General features: G+C 35.4%; 1 protein-coding gene across 1 annotated transcript in view; it reads left to right on the top strand.

The window, feature by feature from the left end:
• LUZP2 (leucine zipper protein 2) overlaps positions 1-20951 on the top strand; it is a 386482-nt gene that overhangs the window by 186682 nt on the left and 178849 nt on the right. Inside the window, exons 2-3 of the mRNA XM_070957545.1 lie at positions 17372-17489; positions 18901-18971. Coding sequence (XP_070813646.1) covers positions 17372-17489; positions 18901-18971 — 189 coding nt within the window. The remainder of the gene's footprint in view (positions 1-17371; positions 17490-18900; positions 18972-20951) is intronic.

Genomic DNA, 20951 nt, shown 5'->3' with positions numbered 1-20951 from the left:
CAATCTCAATTCTATCAATATTCTACCTTCCTAGACTCAATTAAACTACTCCCTATAATTTTTGCTTTCACTTTTGCTACATTTAAAAGCATTCTTTCAACTATCAGACACAAAGGATAATTAAACAAGCTACATACCCGACCTTAAGCAAATTATATTTGTACCTTTCCTTTTATACAATTATAGCATTTACCTCTCCAAGTCTTATTATTTTTCATGATGTTCCCAGCATTTATGACACTAACATTTATAATATTTACTTCAGTTCTATTTTTCAATATACTAGTATCATTCCTGTAAGAATTTCTAAAATGCTCTTTTCTGCATGCCCTCACTTCATTTTTTCCCTAAATAATTTCACTGCTTTTACTTGTTTTAGTCCTTTCATTCTGCTCAATACTGTTTATTTATACCCCTTAATATATTTCCAAATAATGTTTTATTTGCCATAAAATTTGCTCATTTTTTCTTCTTTTCATCTTAATCATTCTTTTCCTTATTTGAATTCCCTCCCCTCTCCCTTATTTGAGCTGTCTGTCTGTCTTTCCACAATAATTTTCATCATTTTATCCCCCCAGCAATTATTATTATTTCCCTAGCAAGAAGAAGGTTAAATATAAAACTTTTAAGTAGGAAAGCAAGTCAGCTATCTTACTGAATATACATCTCTTTAATTTATATACCACTTTTCTATCAGAAATGGTAATCAATGAACTAGCAATAATGAATCAAATTAAAAGACATAATTAACATACAAATGAATTAAAATATAATTAATATTTTTTTAAAAAAATTAAACTTTTATTAATTTAAGAAACCACATAATACATTTATAAATGCAAGTAAAACAATTTACAACAAGCATCATCTTAATAACATCTATCTATAATATCTGAATTGTTACAATATCAATATCCTATATTCTTCAATATACAATATTTCTCTCACCTTATATAATGATATTATTTTATTGATATCTCGTGTCTCTTTCTTAAATTTCATTTGATGTAAAAATTTATTTTACTCTATTGATATCTTTTCTTTTATTTAATTTTTCTTTCTTTCTTTCTTCTTCTCTTTTTTTTTCACTTCCCTCTAACCATTTATACCATTTTTGCCAGACCAGATAATATTCAGATTCTTCCTTTCCTTGGATCTCCTTGGTAAGTCTATCCATCTCAGCGCATTCCATAATTTTGGATATTAATTTCTCTTGAGTCGGGACCTCTTCTTGTTTCCAATTTTGTGCGTATATAATTCTTGCTGCAGTCAAAATGTGTGTTATTAAATATATTATTTCTTTTTCATATTTGCTTGTAGGTATTCCTAATAAATAAGTTTCTGGTTTTAATGGCACCTTTTGAGTTATTATTTGTTCCAGTTGCATTTTTATATTGTTCCAGAATTTTTTAGCTTTGGGACATGACCACCATATATGATAGTATGTCCCTTTATGTGCTTTACATTTCCAACAGAGTGGAGATGTGCCGGGAAACATTTTAGAAATTCGCGCCGGTGGTAGATGCCACCTATAGAACAATTTATAAGCATTTTCTTTGTATGGTACAGATAATGTTAATTTATTAATACTTTTCCACAATTTTTCCCACTTATTTAATTCTATTGCATACCCAAAATTCGTCACCCATGTGATCATATTCTCTTTAACTACTTCCTCTGCTAGTTTATATTCCAATAGAAAATTATAAATTTTGGTTATTAATTTCTCATTGGGGCCTAATAAAATTTTATCCAACTGATTTGGTTCCATTTGAATTCCAGTTTTTTCCATATCAGATTTATATCTGGATTTTAATTGCAAATATGACCACCACTCTATTTCCACATTTTGCATTCTCAATTCTTCTCTTGTTTTTAGTTTTCCTTCTTCATTTAAGATGTCCTTATATGTTTTTAATTTATTTGTATCTATTGTATTTGGATAAATATGTGCTTCCATTATGGAAGTCCACCTAGTGATATTTTCTGATTTCATTCCGTATTTTAAGCAAATTATCTCTTACAATATGTCTGCGAAATTGTTCTTGTTTTGTAATTTTCTCTCCCCAAAGATATACATACCATCCTCTTGTTAAGTCAAAACCTTCCAATATTAATGTTCTTATGTTTTTGAGTTCGATCCAATCTTTTATCCATATTAACGCTGAGGCTTTGTAATAACTCTGCCAATCAGGGAGTTAATTAATTAAATTATTATATAATTAATTAAATAATTAATATTTTATTTAACATAAATGAATACAAATAAACAAAGAACACTCAACTGAATAAAATCCAGCTAATAAGCCAGTTGACACACTAACAGTCTGTTGGCTGAAGAGTGACAAAATTGGTACTAGTCTGATTTCCCATGGCAAAGTGTGGCAAAGCTGGCAAATAAACATTTAGAACTTATTTGTGTTCCTACCCAATATGGATGAAGAAGGGCATTCACACAAATCTGTAAGAGTAAGAGGCCTGTTAAAAAAATTGTAATTTGTTTCCTTGAACATCCTCTTTGGTACATACCATGTGGTGTCCACCTTGAACCAGTGGAAAATATAAGGATGTACAAATATAAGTACACAAGTTTCTGCTGGTTTATCTACATCAGGGCTCATCAGATTTTGAGAGGTCAGGAATTGAAACTCAAATATCCAGGATGCAGTGGTACTAATTTTCAGTTAGTGGGCGGAGGGAGATTTTGTATTTAAAGAGGGGAGTGGGAGAAACTGCATGTGTTGCCTCCTATGCTATGTCTTATAAAACTTACGACACTCTATAAATTGTAATTTTTCTTTACAGAAAATAAGGTGCAGCCTCGTTCCCTAATCACCCAACTGTAGCTGTTCTGCGCATTAGTCAGCTGTGCCATTTTTTATTTTGGTAATGTGAGCTCTACGTAATATTCCAAATGTAATTTTGCCATATGTAAGGACGTTATGATTTTGGAATTTTTGATGATTTCTCTTCCCTGGAATCCCTTGCATTGAATTTTCCTCTTTTAAAAAGAACAACTACAGCCCTACTCTGGTTTCACTTTTTTAACAACCTCTCCAACATAATTCCAAAGTTCCTTTCCTACTCAAATCACTCTAAATTCTGATCCTATAATGCAGTGGTGAAATGCTCCGAGGTCTGTTACTGGTTTGCTTCGCTACCAGTATTCTGCACACACGCATGTGGGTTGCGTGCCAAACACGTGCTTTGTGCACACATCCACAGTGTGTGCCAAACATGTGCTTTGCGTGCATGCGCACTGCATGTGCTACTGTACAGCACTGAAAAAGGAGGCTTAAGAAGACTTTTCTAAGGTAAGTAGAACAGTGAGGGGGGAACAGCTGTGCCGCGTGATTTAGATTCGCTAGAAAGCAGGATTTCCTGCTTTTTAGTGAATATAAATCACGCAGCACAGCTGATTGTTGGAAATACAAACCAGTATCATTTTTTTACTACCAGTTCACCTGAACCAGTAGTTTTTATTACTACCAGTTCACCCGAACCAGTCTGAATCCGTAGCATTTTACCCCTGCTATAATCTGCATTTGCCATTTGTTTGCTTTTTTCCCCCTATCTAAGTAACATTACTTTATGTTTGCAAACATCTACTGAAAGTATTTGCCTTGAGAAAATTATCTTGAAATGTCTATGGAGACTCTCAGTCATCCAGGTCATGGTTTTCCCAAAGGTGCTTTTTCCAAAGACAACTAGACTTTCTGAACCAAAGAAACTTCTGGGCTGAGAAGTGGAACATCTTCAAGGAAAGATAAAGAAACTCCAGTTGCCTTTGGAAAAAGCACCTTTGGGACAACCATGACCTGGATGACTGAGAATTGAAGATGCTTTTTGGAGGAGAAATGAAATGTCTTCAAGGGAAAACAAAGTTCAGTTGCCTTTTGAAAAAGCATCTTGGGGTTCCCTCAAAATGCTTTGCACATTTTTATTTAATCCCAATATGCCATTTATATTGTTCCATAAATTTGGCCAGTGTTCATCCCAAAAGCTAAATCCGATTCAGAAGAAATTCATAATTGAGATTGAATGTTTTTTTAAAAAAAAATTAAATAAACATACATTCATGCAAGCATATCCAGCCAGTCAGCAGATAATGATACCTAATTTTAGAAAATGCATTTTTGCTGCTTTTTCTGTTGTATCCAGGTGTGGCAGAAATACTATTCAAATACGAGGGAGAAAAATCCACCACTATCAGCAAATAAGCTACGAGAACTAGATCCTAGCGAGGATTAAGAAAGGCTATAAAAACATACCTATTATGTCCAATTATATCCAACCAAAAATTGAGGCGACAAAGACTGGATCGTTTTTTTCCCCCTTTCTTTACTTCCTCTTCTTCCTTTTTAGGCTTTCAGTGAGGAACATATGCTTCCAGTTATTTACCTAGCTTATAAGAATGACATTAAATATAGGTCATTCCCACTCTAGTGATTTATACTAATTTGTAGTGTCATCCCACTGTTGCTGTGTTAATATACCAGTAATGAAGACAGACTTTATATAGCCACAATTATAGTTGGTTGATGTTATGAATCCTATAAATCACTAGTGAGGAAATGGCTACAGCAAAGTTTTACTTTGTCATTTAGCAAGGTATCATATTTTATTCCTTCCAATATTACAGAATGCTGTAAAGAAATTATGTAAAGGGAGGCAGGATTGTGTGTGTCGGGTCTTTGATGGGATAATGCTTGAAAACAGAACAGAACTAAATCAAACATTGTGTGATGAGAAAAACAAAATCTGACAGAAGAAATACCGGGTTAAAAAATGAGCGAGGACTGCAGAGGGGGAAAAAAGTAGAGAAAATGTCACTCATATATTCCTATGGGACAGAAAGTTGGGGAGAGTCTTGGAATGTTGTTAACTGTTCCATTCTTAAGCTACTTTCTCTTCTGTTTCCATGACTCAGACTGGAGGAAAAGGGTTTGAAAAGTTATGCTTCTCTGTGAAAAGGAAACTTTTCCCCATAATTTCATTCCCCCCACCCCCGTATTTTATTAGAATGCATCTAATGGCTCAGTTCACTAACAATTGATTTTATCAAAACAGTCTAGAATTTTAATACATGGCAGAAATGTGTATTAATAATATTAATTTTTAGTGGTTGACTAAATTAATGCAATATACTTTTTAAGGAATACTGCAGCAGACATTTATGACATAAATCAATGGTCCACAATGGAGCTAATTTAGGGAATTAGATAAATGATTTCTGTTACCACTACTCTTGGTAACAAGGAACCTAATATTAATTCATTATAACACTTAAAGTCAGGCCATTTAAAATATATATGATTAAATGTGCTTAAAGCTCACTATGAATATATTTTAAAGATTTAATTATACATTAATAGGAGGTTTCTTTATAAGCATACTTGATGTGAACTTCTCCATTATTATTGTAAATGTCCTCTTGTGTGTGTTTGTTTGAATCTTATTCCTAGTAGGTTCTTCAGAGATACTCTTACCATGACTCCCTAATTTCAATATCCCAGTACAAAGCCTGATTCTACCCTGAAAATGACCTCTTTTAATTGGTGGTGCCAAATATTAAGTTGAGGCCACGTGAATGTGAAACATACTTTCTTACATAGTCTTTCTAGGGAATATACATCAGTTCATGAGAATAATGGACTTCTAAATTGCATTGAAACAGAAAATATGTTTTTGTTGTTACTGTTTTGGTTTCAGGTGGGGGAATGAATAAGACAGTTTCCTAAATTTTGTCTTAAAATTTATTACTTACCTTTAATATACAAAGGACTGAAATTTACAAGACTGACTCTCATACAACATTTTCCAGACCAGAGACAGCAATGGAAAGCAATCAATAATACCTTTCTCTGGGGTACAGCTGAAATCCCTTTATCCCAGCAGCGATAATGTATTAGCATTTAAGCCTCTTTAACATTTAGCACTTTGAAGTCTTCAAGGCAAATTTACATAGAATTATAGTAATTTATATAACTCACATTGATAATCAACTTTTTTAGCCTACTTGGATTCTTAGAAACATTCTGTATAAGCTATGTTCTTATAGTATATATTTGAATATATTGTCCCAAAGGTGCATTTTCAAAAGGCAACTGGTTTTGTTGTTTTCCTTTGAAGATGTTACTCTTCTCATCCACAAAGGATGTTTCTTGGATGAGAAGCAAAATGTCTTCTAGGAAAAACAAAGTCCAATTTCCTTTTGAAAAAGCACTTTTGGGACAACCATGACCTGGATGACTGAGAATATCCAGACATTTTAATGTATTATTTGCCTCTTAGTCCATATCCCATAATGTCACACAACTAAACTACAATAGGATCACCTGATTTCTGGACTCCAAAACTGATGAGTTCTCTCTGAAAGAAGATAAAGACAAAACCTTAGCTTTATACTCTTCCCATCAGGATTTCAACAGCCTTGGCAATACCATAAAGGTAATGCAATGCCTCTTTGCCACCTTTATCAGCACTAGATGGTATGGTACAGTGGTGAAATGTAAAATTTGTTACTACCGGTTCTACATGGCTTGGGGGGGGGTGTAATGTGACTGGGTGGGCATGGCCAACTTTTTTTCTTTTTTTTTACTTTTAAAAGCATTTTTTCTACAACCTCTTTGGCTGAAAAGGTTGTTAAAAAATGCTTTTAAAAGGCTCTGACGATCCCAGCTGAGTTGCCTGATCGTCAGAGGCTTTTGTTTTCTTTTAAAAGCTTTTTTTTTTTTTTTGCTTTTAAAAGGAAAAAAAAGCCTCTGACAATCAGGCAACTCAGCTGGGATCGTCAGAGCCTTTTAAAAGCATTTTAAAAAGATTCTTCAGCTGAAGAAAAAATGCTTTTAAAAGTAAAAAAAAAAAAAAAGCCTCTGATGATCGTGTGGCTCAGCTGGGCATGGGGGGGGGGGCAGGGATTTTTGCTACCGGTTCTCGAACCACCCGCCACCATCGCTACCGGATCAGGCGATCTGGTCCAAACCAGGAGCATTTCATCCCTGGTATGGTACCTTTATCAGTCCTACCTGGTATGGACTGAATCAGATTTCAGAAGATCCCACAGAGAACTAGAAAGAAATCATCACTAAGAATTCCAGTGTGTTGCTATGGGAGATTTATATCTGCGCAGCAGCTTTGTGGATTCCTTGCTTAATTTTATAATGCAGCTTCTCAACACTGAGTAAAAGTTTTTCTTTTTGTCCTGATTTACAACACCCTGTACTTATTGTTTAAATTATTTAGGAGCTTCTTTAATAATCATAAATACTATAGATCCAGCATCATAAATACTGCTAATTGATGCAGACTACCTGCATGATAAGGAACTGTTCTATTAATTATAAAAGAAAGAAAGAACAATATTGTAGAGTTTTGGGTTCTCTCTGAGCTTGGTTGTTTGCTTGCAGTCATTTCATTATCTAACTAGGTAAATATTCTCAGTGATGTTACAGTAAGGCTCATTGGTGATGTTAGCTAGTTGAGTAATTAAATGTCTGCAGGCAACCAACCAACCTCAGAGAGCACCAAAGACTCCACAGTTCAACTCTGAGTCACATTTATTCTCTTCTGTTGGAAAGAACAATATTGTACCAACAGAAGAGAATATACTGTACATAGCTCAGGGTTGAAATGTGAAATCCCTGGAGTCCTATTGTATATAAATAGAAAGCAAACCCCACATTCACTAACACTGATGAAGTTATCTAGTTGGGTAATGAAATATCCGCAAGCAAACAAAAGGGCTCAAAGAGCACCAAGAGCTCCACGGAATAATATTGCTTAGGAAAGAGTAATTAAAAACTAAAATTTATAATCTCTTGGTAATATTAAAAGATTGCCTTCTCTTCCAGTGATTTACCAGCAATAAACCATGGATTTAGAGTGTCCCTGACACTCTAAAGTAATTATTCTAGTTCTTCTGTATTAGAAGTCATTAGGTGATAAAGTATACAACCAAATGAGTCTTAATTGTCTCAACCAGGTATTTAAAGATGTGTATGTTTTAATGCTAAGCTAATGCATGCACTAAACAAATGTATATAGATGAGATTGAAAAGACCATTTTTTCTTTTTCCCTTAAGTTCAAACAACCTTTTTTTTTTCTGGGTTTCCATTCTATTTTTAGTATGCAAGAAATAAATATATTCAACACTGGATTCAAATGCTAATACCTGAGAGAGAGCAATGAGAGAACACAGAGAAAGAGGATTTTATAATGGTAATGAGGCTGCAACTATCCCAACCCTTAACTATCATGTTGAATGTCACTTAAATTCACAATGGAATGGCTGTGGAGGACTGAAATGCAAATGCTAGAATTTACTTCTTTTCCCCAAGTTTGGATATAGCTTTACCTCAGCCTATTTAGCTTTTTCCAGGAGGCTGAGAATGTATAATCTCAGTTGTTGCCACTGACCAGCTGTAGTGATGAAGAAGAGTTGTGTTAGTCAGACCTACTGCCAAGGAGAAAAACCACCTGGGATGGATGATGGAAAAAAGAAAAAGAAAAAGAGGCAGCATAAAGAAAGGGGCTCACAAATTTAGAATACGATGGGCCGATGTCAGTGATGGCTAACCATTTCCGGACCGAGTGCCCAAAGTGCGCACGCGACCAAATCCCCCAAATGCAATGCATGCACATGCACCAGGGGTGGTTTCTACTTACCTTTACTACCGGTTCACAACGGGGCCATGCGAGTATGCTTGCTTTGCTCTCACGCACTCTTCCGCGCATGCGCAGAAGCGTTCTGATGACATCGAGGTTGGTGGGTGAAGCCTCCCGCTGGTTTTACTACTGGTTCTATAGAACCAGTGTGAACCAGGGGCAACCCACCACTGACATGCACCCCACACTCCATGCATCCATGTGCACCTCCACGCACACGCAGCACCCCTGCGCATGCACGGCAGAGACCCAAAGACCAACTGGCTGGTGGGAGGTACAAACGCATGCGCAGTGGAGCTGAACTGGGGTGATGGTTCACGTGCCATCAGAGAGGGCGTTGCATGCCACCTCTGGCATGCGTACCATAGGTTCGCCATCATGGACCTATATACTCCATGAAATCCCCAATGACTTCCCTTATCACTATGGGCAAGAGAAAAAAAGGGAAAGGCTCATTGGCCATCATTTGAACATAATAAGAAAAGGTTAGGAAGACCAACGTCTTAAGCAATAAATAAATAAGTGTCTGTTAGGATATGGTGTAAGTCTAACAAGTTGTCCAGGCAATATATGTGTTCTATAACTTTAAATGTATTCTGTAACTTTAAATGTAATGCTGAGTAATTGTACTGCTGAGTCATTGTAATGACTAATGACTGCTGACTGAATGCTGACTGCAATTATCATAATTGTATTGTTGAGTCATTGCACTGCTGACTTCACTTATCTTAAGTGGATAATTACTAGTGTAAACTGTATATAAGGAGAAAGCCGAGCTATATTCATTGTTGGACCTGCTCTCATCATTGCTTGACTTGTTGGCTGGAACTGTTACTGTCGTGTGTGAAGACGTGGATGGATATGCTACCATCGTGATTTGTTATCAGCATTGAATTGCTGTTTATTACCAAATGCTGTTTGTCTGGTAAGAAAATATCTGTAACTTCGGACTGATTTGAATGGCTAAAAACTTGGATTGACTAAAACACTATGCAATTGTTTTTCACTACAAAGTATAGCTTTGTTAAACCAGTTTGTATGTATTGTATTCATTGCTCTCAGTACCGTTTCTCTGTGCACTTACTCTGCTGGTTGGTTAACACAACAATATCCTTAACAGTGTCCTTTCTAACAATTAAATAAACCCTTTTACATCTTGATTGTCAATCATAGTGTACTTTGACGCATTCTTGCTGTACCTACACACATACGCACCTACCCATACTCCCATTATATAAATAGCTTGGGTTTTGTTTTTTTGAATACAGTAAATCCCTGATTATCACTATATTGAACAAATTGATCCCACACAGACATATGCCGTCCTTATCTCTGTCACCTTCCCATTTTTGTCAAAACCTATTTTGCTTCCTTGTATAATCTTGTATTATGCCTCATGCACGTCAAATGATAAAGAACAGTCAAATATCACTAGAATAATGTGGTCTTCATTATTTGCTGTTTCATCATTTGTGGTTTTGTGTATCTGCAACTCAGGGACCACAACTTGAAAAACATAAATGTTTTTGCGCATCTGCAGTTTTGGCTTTGGTTAACTTTTACACCTTCACAGAGTAGCAGATTATTTTTGACATATGTGTAAAGTACATTTATTAACATAGCACAGCAAGTCATGGTGATGCAGTGGTTAGAATGCAGTATTGCAGGCTGACTCTGCCCATTGCCAGGAGTTTGACAGGGCTCAAGGTTGACTCAGCTTTCCAGCCTTCCGAGGTCAATAAAATGAGGGTCCAGATTGTTGGGGGCAATGAGCTCACATTGTAAACTGCCCAGAGACTGCTTTAAAGTACTGTGAAACAGCATATAAGTCTAAGTGCTATTGCTTATCAACATGACTTCATTGCAGAACTACCCTTGCTTTCTAGAGCAAGTACTTTGGCTAATGATGGAAGGCGTCTTCCTGCTCATATCATCTGGTTCCTATTGTTCCACATGGCTCTTTCACAATCTCAGAGAAGGATCTCTCAGTTGCACTGCTGGACATTATGGCTACCTGAAGGTTGGACATGGCTGTCTCAGGTCACTCTTACTCATTTGAAGCTAGCACTAGCATCCAGTCACACAAGTAAAATTACCACAAGTGTTCCTTGGACAACATTAACATCCAAGGTTTCTGAGGGCCTCTCAGAGTGATCTCTTGCTCATATCACTGGATTCTAGCATTAGTAGCAGATTGCTTCTGGCTCCCTCTGATCACCATAAGCCATTTCATTCAAAATTAAGTCTCCATCTTTGCATTCCTGTGTGAATTCATCAATTCTACTCCACAAGAACAGATTAGCTTTGTTCAGATCTATTACATTTCCGCCGTTTCTCTTAATCTCATACCAAACATATCTATTCCATTTCTTGATTCATACACTGTGCCATTTTTTTAAAAAAAATCTTAATTTACTGTTATAGGCTACTTCAATAGCAGATGAATCTTAAGTGGCATTCACTCCAGTAAATGAAGAGAAATATATTAAAGCAATAAATACCATGGTCAAAAACAAGTAATACCAACAATGTTCCATTAATCTCACAAAGGAATAACACTTGCTGTACAATCATCTGCTTAAAGGTGGAAATCAACCATTTTCTCAGTCCCCAAAGGCTTTCTGAAATAGCCAGGTATGTGTCTTTTGATTGGAATTTTAATTAGATTGATCCACTTGCATATCAAATCTCAAACTCCCATATTTTATGATCATCATCAGATGATCTCATAGGTATTATCTTCTGTCCCTGTCCCATTCCTTAAAACATGGTTTTGGTCAATTAAGACTTTCACATAATGCTCTTCAGTAATATATAAAATGGTTATATTGATTTTAGCCTTTGTTATTGGCATTGCATATGCTGAATTCCCTTTTAATGATAAGGAACATATTGGTCAATTTGGGGACATTTGGCTAATATACCACACATGAAATTCAAGCTCAATTTTACTGATTATGCTTACATGATTCTATATAAGGTAAAATCTCTACATAAGAGGTTATTTTGAAAATCATTTTACTGCTGTCCTCTCAATCATTATTGTAATATAAAATCTACACAGTACCCAGCTAACTGTAGAGTTAAATTTTACATGTTCATAGGGAAGTGTATTGAACACATATTGATATCTAAAGGGATTTGAGAGGACAATTGTAATAAATGTGATATAAACGTATGCAATTGGCTTATATTAGATCTGTTCCTTTCTCCAATCTTCTATTCACTCATCTATTTCACACACATTTGGTTTTCCCCTTCCTTCAGCTTTTCAACCACCATAGTGAAATCTTAAAGCTAGAACCATATGTATTTGCTGCATCTACTATTTCAGATAGTTCCTTTCTCTGGAATTTGATTTCAGAAAAATGAGTCACATTTCAAAAAAAATGTAGAAAATGTTGTGCTAATAAACGTTGGTATGCAGTTTGACCTTGTTCCAGAAAGAAAACTATAGTTCTTAAGTTCACCCAATGATTCATGTCTGCATCACTGGAAACATGAGGAATAATGCTATTAAAAGCACAAATGAAGACAATGTTTGAGTATCTTGTCATTTCAGGTACAAAGAAAACAAAGTAGAATTGTTCTGAATTTTGACCACGTTGGTTTCAAACATGTGTCGGAATATAAAGTAGCATTTGGTAAATTGTCCTTCCATGATACAAAGGTCTTTTAATATCATAGGCATCTGTGGTAGTTTGTGTTGAGACTCTAAACAATATGTTAATTTGCAAGCCCTCGTTTCATTTTCTTTTTCTTTTCCTCCAATTTTTATTTATAAGTAAAAACTAAACAGAACAATGAAACGTACAACATAAAAACATTGGTGGGTATGGCTTGGTGGGCGTAGCAGGGGAAGGATACTGTAAAATCTCCATTCCTACCCCACTCCAGGGGAAGGTTATTGCAAAATCCCCATCTCTTCCCGATCAGCTGGGACTTGGGAGTCAGAGAATAGATGGGGGCTGGGCCAGTCAGAGGTGGTATTTACTAGTTCTCCGAACTACTCAGAATTTCTGCTACTGGTTCTCCAGAACTGGTTAGTACCTGCTGAATACCACCTCTGCTGAGAATATTTCACAAAATTGCCATTAACTATCTCCGTACATCAGGCTGTATATGATTAGAAATGGGAAAGGGGTTTCAAAACAACAGTGGGGTTTTGATCATGTGGACTCATGATCAAACCCCCACTCCTTCCAAGTGTGTCCACAATTTTGAAGGGTTTTTTTTTTATACCACTACCACTTCTTGCAAATGGCCCTGTATCTAAGAGTGAGTAACTTGAAGCTCTCAGATTAATTTCAACAATTCTTGACTTGATTTCAAACCTTCTTTTGCAAATGTTCCTTGCAAAATGCTAGTAAAGAAATCTCTGTCTAGTGAAGAAATCTCTACCTTTTTCCTAATCTGTTGTTTGGAAGACAAAAAGGATGATATTGGCCTTTGTGTCTGGCCTTCTCCTGCTGTAGCCCACCTATCATTTATTACGACACATTGTATCTGTAGGCATGTACTGCTTAATACAAATAGGACTTTTCTATTTCTAGTGCAATTGAACATGGCATACTAAGATCAATAATGTGGACAAGTAATTCATGAAAGCTGATCTGATCGCCCTGAAGAACCTCTGATAAGCTTTCACACAATCCCAAGTTCCATGGATAGTATGAGGAAAAGATGTATTATAGAAACAGGAAACTATTGAAATCAGTTGAATAAAAAAACCACTAAAATGACTAATAAATGCTAGCAAAGGTTTTTTACAGTAGACCTGTATAGGTACTTATACCAAAGAACATGTAAGAAGAAGTGCAAAAAAAAGTTCAGAAAGATCTTCTTGTGTTTACTGAAACTCAGACAATCATTTATAAGCATTTTTTACGGGTCACATACTAGGAAAATGGCATGGAGTCTCACAGTATCAAGGATTTTAATGGTTTATTACTGATGCTCTCTGAGGCATAAACAAGAACTAGTGTTGTAATAGAAATAGCCAGCTGTGAAGTTTTGCTGTAGAAAAAAATCATATCCCTTTCTGGTGGCTCTTTAATGTTTACCAATGGATACCATTAAAAAAAAAAGCTGGTAGTTTGCTTGTTGCTTTTATGCTAGTTGAAGGATTCAATATTATTTTAGCTACATTTATCTGGGGATATAAATGAAATGAAATAAAGTTTGTGAACAGCTACAAAAGACATTTCAACAAAACTCTGGAAGAATCATTCCAAAGCAAATGTTTGAATAAGAGTAGGAACACTTAAGTTGAGTCAGAGGTCTCTGAAAATCTTTGTAGAAATTTGAAATGGATCATAGATCTGATGGTTTTTCTGTTGCTGTTAAGCTTGCTAAAGACAATACACAGTATTATAATGCTACCTCCATATATTGAGAGTGCACAAGGAAGATTTTGAATGATGTGATGGTCTTTATTATTGATAAGTATCTGGTCAATTTTATCATCATATGAAATGCTTTGCCTCCAGAGGTTTGGAATGGGAGTGGGGGTGGGGCGAATATTAACGCTAAGACTGCTTTGAACTTCAATCACTCTCTCGGCCCTCAATTTCCTTAATGTAGCCCACATTAAGCCTTAAGCTTTATTAGCTCTTGGGCTAATGGAATGTTATACTTGATGCAGCATGTCTAGTGTGCATATGTGTATGTGTGAATGTGTGAGAGAAAACAGGCAGAATGGGCTTTTTTGCTATCTTGACCATTTTGATACGTTCACCATAGACACTGCTGCTTCCATATTGATCTACTAATACAATTAATAACGTGGTTTAACTTAGCTCTCAGCACTTTGAATGTTGCCCAGATAAGCTCTTGGGTCAAACTCTACTCAATTCTTCATAACTGGGGCAGACTTAACAATGAGTGGATGAGTGCTATGCTAACAATCACAAGCAATAGTTTAAATGCTTATAGTAAAAATAGAGGCAGGAAAGGCTACAAATGCCAATTCTTCTCTGGTAGCCTCTTTATCTACAATATGACATAGTATCTTCCTCTGTAAAACTGATTCTGCTTCTTGGGTTAATTAAGAAACACAGAATATTATTGTCTGTCCAAAACCTGACACAACTGAATCCTGGAAAGGAAATCCCTCTACAGGAGAGGCCAAGCTTACCAATCAGCTATGACAGGTTTCTTGGCATCTATGGAACCCCAATGAACAGAGACAGCAAAGCTATAATGTCCCAAAGGGCAAGTCAACAATTGTTCTTCCAATTCCTTGTTTCAGAAGAAGTCAAGTTTTACCAATGCAATTTGTTAAGGTTGAAACCCTGCTAAAACGGTGATAAGGACTCCTGCTCATAAGAGACCAAACTTCCCAACCAGTTATACCAATCCTGCTTGACATGGCAGAAAGGGCAGTGATCAGAAATAGCAAACTACACCACCCTACAAGAACATATCAATATTATTTTTCATTATTTCCCAAATCCCAGGAAGGCAAACAGAAAAAGAACATTTTTACTATCTCTTTGCAGAATGACTATACTAAAAAATTATTGAACAAAACAGTTTGAAAATATTCAGTGGAAAGTTGGCATCAAGCTTGACAATGAACTCCTCTTAAAGTTTATTCTCCCTGGTATTTTCATCCTATTCTGCAAAAAAATAAAATAGCTGCATATGGATAAATCTTTTTCGACTCAAATCTTGTAGTGATTCAGATCAGATCAATTGACTCTTGATTTTCAAATCATAAATTCAAACTGACTCATGCCTCTTTGAAACTCAAATTGGAATTGAACCACAATTGATTTATATATAAATCAAGATATATATATATATTGATATATATATATAGCTTCCACTTAAATTATCAAGTCTTTGGTTACCAGATCTGAACTCTGAGGTCATTCATATTCTAACAAGAATTCTTTAAATAGTAAACTTAGTAAAGAATCAGAATGAACTCTGAGCATTTCTATGGTGCAGTAAAGGCTGACTTCTGAGTGAAAGTCTAGACCTGGAGAGTGACAGATAATAGGACACTGAACATAAGATCTGATTTAATTACCTGGTTCAATGCATTCAGCATTGTCTGAGGTCCAAGAAATCCGATGTTACTTCCAAAATTTTGCTCCACCTCTCCATCCAGCACAAGGATATTTCCAGGAATATACATGGCCACAGATTACCATTATATTACTTGTACAAACTCCTTTTCACAGATGAATGTCATGTTACTTATTAACATAGTTGTTTTCATTGCTAAAGAAATGCATTTAGCAGCAAATGTTATTTTATTCCTATTGCTATCCCATAGGTGCTTTTTCAAGAGGCAAAGAATTTTAATCCTTCCATTCTCCACCATCCAATCAGAGCTGAAGAAGCTTCTTGGATGAGAAGTGAAATGTTTTCAAAGAAAAGCAAGAAAGTCCTCTTGAAAAAGCATCTTTGGGACAACCATGACCTGGATGACTGATACTGAGAATCTCCATAGACATTCCTGTGGTTACTATAGTGCTTTATACAAGTTTAAAATATTAAGCTGCACATACAGAGAAAATCTCTTATATGTGTTGATGAACTTCTTGTCTGTTTTATTATAACATATGTATAACAAATTAGCAGTTGTAAAACCATGGAATAATGCAAGAACAGTGATTGAAAGATAGTTTTCTTATAGTTCACAAGTGAAGTAAACTTTGTGTCCATTTAATAGCAAAAAATACATTCACAGCTAGGAGTGTGATAAGATTGAAATTCACTAGTCACATCATTACTTAAGTTTATTAATTCATGAATAAGCAACTTTAGATTGGAGGTAATAAGTTCTTTTTTTTTCTTGTCACTAGTTCAGAATTTATTGTCTGCTTCAGCTTTGATGACAGAAGGACTAATTTATTGCCTTTCCAGATTACATCAGCATGCAAGTTTTCGTCTACTCTCTGGTTACTTCATATTTTATCACTGATGCTTTGGAATCCACAAAAAGAGTGCATTGTTTGACACTTATTTCTTTCTTATAATTGCAGTAATATCATTCAATTACGTTCAGAGGAAATAGCTTTCAATTCTGCAGCACAAAGGATATTTTAATAATTCATTCCCCCTTTGTGCTGGCTTTTCCCCTCAAACTATTAAATCATTATCGTCACCATCATCATCGTCATCATCATCCATCATCATCCCTATTTTTCTCTCCTGGATATTGACTCCAAACTCAGAACTAAATTGTGTTAATTTTCCTGGCTTTGAATGTATCTTTGCTATTGATTTCTTTTGTAGAAAAAAAAAGGATAGACTCGGGAAATGTGTATATAAAACAGCAAAAGAATAGTAATATTGAACGGCAAAGAGTACATAAAACAGCTGAGCTGAATATTTTTCCCAATATTTATTTTTCTTCATTTCTTTCTTTTCAATATTAAAGTCACCCCAAAAGGTAACATTTGTCGAATTTAAAATAGTGCATCACAGATACTGGTTAGAATAAGCAGATTTTTGATGAAAATGGTATATTACAAAAGCCTAACAGATAATAAGGCTGCTGTCCAAATACATGAGAATTTGGCTGTTGATGATTAGATCATGGGCTAAAAACAAAAATAACAAATAATCATTTTTTTGGTCAGTAAAGAACTGAGTGCTGCAGTAATCAAACCAAGGTATAATTCCAGTTATATTTGTGCTGTTTCAGTTATTTTGAGACAATCTCACTGCTGTTTTTTAATGTGTTAGACAGGGCTATGAAGAGCTGGAAAGACAACTTAAAGAAGTCTTTAAGGAAAGAAGCAACATACTTCGCCAGCTGTCGAAGACATCCAAAGAGCTTGAGGGAATTAAAGTAAACCTTCAGGTCAGAATTTATGCCTTTCCTCATCTTCTACCATAACTGTAAAATTCATTTGATATTAGCTCTGTGATATTATTTATTTGGCTCACATGAGGGTAAAATGTGAACATGGGATGTGGACAAAGATACAATTGTTTTTCCTGACTTTCCTCTTCACTGTGGGGTTCTTCTGAAGTGTCGGTAGAAATGCCTGTATGATCTGTAATTCTATCTTCTTGGATGGACTTATGAAATCTTTTTTGATCATATTCAAGCAAGCATGACTTACTTACCCCCCTTCAGACCCCTCTCCACAAGAGACAGAGGAGAAAAGAATTTTGAATGGGAGCTTACCTATTCATTCACATCAGATCCCCTTTTTAACCCTTCTGTAGAATTATGTAATCTTTTAAAGTGAGTATTAATATAATAATAGTAGAAGGTTTCAAGATTTAGAAGGTAAAAGGACTTTGATCCTTCTGTTGTCTTTTCTAATTATCGTTCCTTTCTGAACACCAGCAGCATTTTTTAAAAAACTCCTAAATGTGGTATGCTCAATTCCCTGTCCTTCTTACCAATTAAACTTCTAGCCGAGAATTGATCACTTAGAAGACTTATGTGGCCCTTCCTCCATTTGTGGTTCAGTGATGAATGAAAGTCAAAGAAGTGGAGAAGACAGGAAGCCAAAGATAATATTTTTTACTTTTAATATTTCATTTTTCATTCTTAATAGCTTGCTCTGTGAAAAAAGAAAGGCATATGAGTTGAAGAACCAAGGTCTTATTTTCTGTCTTAAATCCAACTGGTAGTGTGGTTAGAAAGTACAACATAATTTTAGTCTGGGGAAAAAAAAGTGTATCATAATATTAGGCTGGGAAACCATGATTAGCTCCACCCAAGCATGATGATAACAACTAAACTTCTTCCTAATTTATTTATTCAATTTCTGGAGCTACCCATCTCAGTTAAATACTCTGGGTAGTTTACAATTATATTGTGTATACCAGGAGTGGGTTCTACTTACCTTTACTACCAGTTCGCATCGTGCCTGCGCCTCTTTTGCGCATGCACAGATCACTTATGATGTCTGGGTCAGTGGGCGGAGCCTCCCGCCAGTTTTACTACCGGTTCTATAGAACTGGTCCGAACCGGGGGCAACCCACCGCTGGTGTATACTGATATTTGGATGAATTTCATGTTCTGGTTCATGTTAAATCAACTTCTGCCTTATGAACCACCCAATTTGTTTGAGAGTGTTGTTAAATCTCGGCAATAGAAGAACAAAGTTGTATCATTCTTACTGTCTTTTCTGTCATAAATCTACTGTACTTTTCACATACAGCCTTTAATACAAAAAGTCACAATGAATAATTTTAGAGGTGAAAATTTTAAGAGAGCTCCTTGGTAACACCTGGATTCTTTCTTTTGTTGTCAGTCTTTGAAAAATGATGAGGCATCAGCAAAAAGCGATGTACAGAAACTCTTGGAATTAGGCCAAAAACAAAGGTATGATTCAGCATTTATTTGCCCTAACTATTATATTTTCTCATATAAACAGGAAACAATGATGAATTCTTACCTTGTTAAATCAGTCAGCAAACCAAAACATTCACATAAGAAATGGATCATAAAAATCAACACTGATCGGAAACACTAGTTTCATGTTTTGAAGTTAAAAGGGGGAATAACCTCTTGCAAGTAGTAAAGTTAACAAGAAAGAGCAAGATCAGAATCTTTTTGTTGAACCAATTTTCTGCATGGGAAGTTACTTCTATGATATACTCTATTCCATTTGGGAAAAAAAATATTTTCATTTTGCATACAAAGTTCTACCACAAAAAGACACTTCAACTCTGAATTTGTTAAAGCTAATCAGGAACTTTATTCGAGTGCATATCTTCGGGTTTATTTTATGGCAATTTCCCAGTGATGGAAAATTTTACACTGTCTGGCAGATAAAATCTACAGTGGTTCTTCTCAAACGTTTAAAGCTGATAGATGCCAAAGGTCAGAATAAACCAATGTGCAGGAAATCAAGAGCAAATGTCCATATTTTATAATAAGACATAGGATTTAGAGGAGCCCAGTAAGGAGCCTGTTTCTTTTATTAAGAAATCCAAATGAATATATCACAACTACACGTTTATAATTTCTAAATATCTTTCAATTCAAGACCATGCTTACCTACTCAACATATAAGCTCCAAAATGAAGTAGTATTTTTTTTTAACTTCTAATGGTGAGAGTCATATGTGGACATTGACTCAAAGCAATTAATACAGAAAAGAGTTAGTAAGACCAGGCTCATTACACTTCACACCTTCTATGAATACTTTGGGGTGTGTCTTATAGATTTTTGGCTAATCCATTTTTATACATGGCAAAATACACCTTTCAGTACCTGCTGGCTATTCTGCATACATGGAAGAAACACACACAGAATAATGGAACTGTTGTTGAAGCACATCCAGTAGACCAAATACAAGTAGAATATCTGTGAAGATCTAAAAGTAATGGCTCTGCTGCTTGGAATGCATCTTGAATATACCAGGTACTCCTGTTACATATGTGAATAGGACAGTAATGCTAGAGAGTCACATTACATTATAAAGAAATGGCTACTCTGAACGAGTTTGGTTCCAAGACAGAAAAACAGGCATCTGAACCACTTGTTGACCCAATGGAGATAGTTTTGTCTCTACTTCACATAAAAGTCGGACTGATGAAAAATGTTGTGAAAGTGATGAAAAAGAAGGTGAAGGTTTTTGTTATTTGAGATAGGTGTTTCCAAGAATAACTGATGCCAAGATTAAGGAAGGCATTTTTATTGGTCCACGGATCAAATACATTATCAATGACAAGTGATTCAATGATCTGTTAGTGAGGTCAAAGAAAATAATCTGGAAAGCATTCAAGGATGTCATTGAGAATTTTCTTGACAACTATAGAGCACCAAACTATATTCAGCTGGTTGACAAACTTCTTATAATATACATAGAATACCAAGAAATGGTATGGAGAAATGCATTCAGAAATGCAACAATGTCTGCATTTCTGAAGATTTCTTTTCTACATTCACATGTGAACTTTCCCCTCAAAATTATAAATTCAATCAGTGATGAATATGGTAAAGGTTTCATAGGATATTGCCCCAATGGAAAAATAATATTGGGGCAACTGGAATCCATCAGTGCCGACTGACTACTGTTAGACACAACATTGAAACACTGAGTACACATGAAAATCAGCAGCAAAACACTTTTAGTCCTGTTGAATTAATGCTCTGTGTTGAAAACATTATGCAATAGAATGCATTATTCTCATTAAAAGTTAATTTTGTATTTCTCAAGATTCCAACTGTACATCATAGTTATTCCAAAATTATATTTATGTTAAGTTTGAAGGGGTCTATCATAATCACCGAAAGTTTTTTAGGAAGCAAAATTTTTTTGGGGAAAAGAATGTTGTGCAGTACAACCTTCTCCAG

Source organism: Pituophis catenifer, unplaced genomic scaffold, assembly GCF_029215685.1.
Source record: "Pituophis catenifer annectens isolate HBS135680 unplaced genomic scaffold, rPitCat1.0.hap2 SCAF_1, whole genome shotgun sequence".
NCBI lineage: Eukaryota > Metazoa > Chordata > Lepidosauria > Squamata > Colubridae > Pituophis > Pituophis catenifer.
The sequence above is the reverse complement of the archived record's forward strand: the minus strand, read 5'-3'. Positions and strand labels throughout refer to the sequence as shown.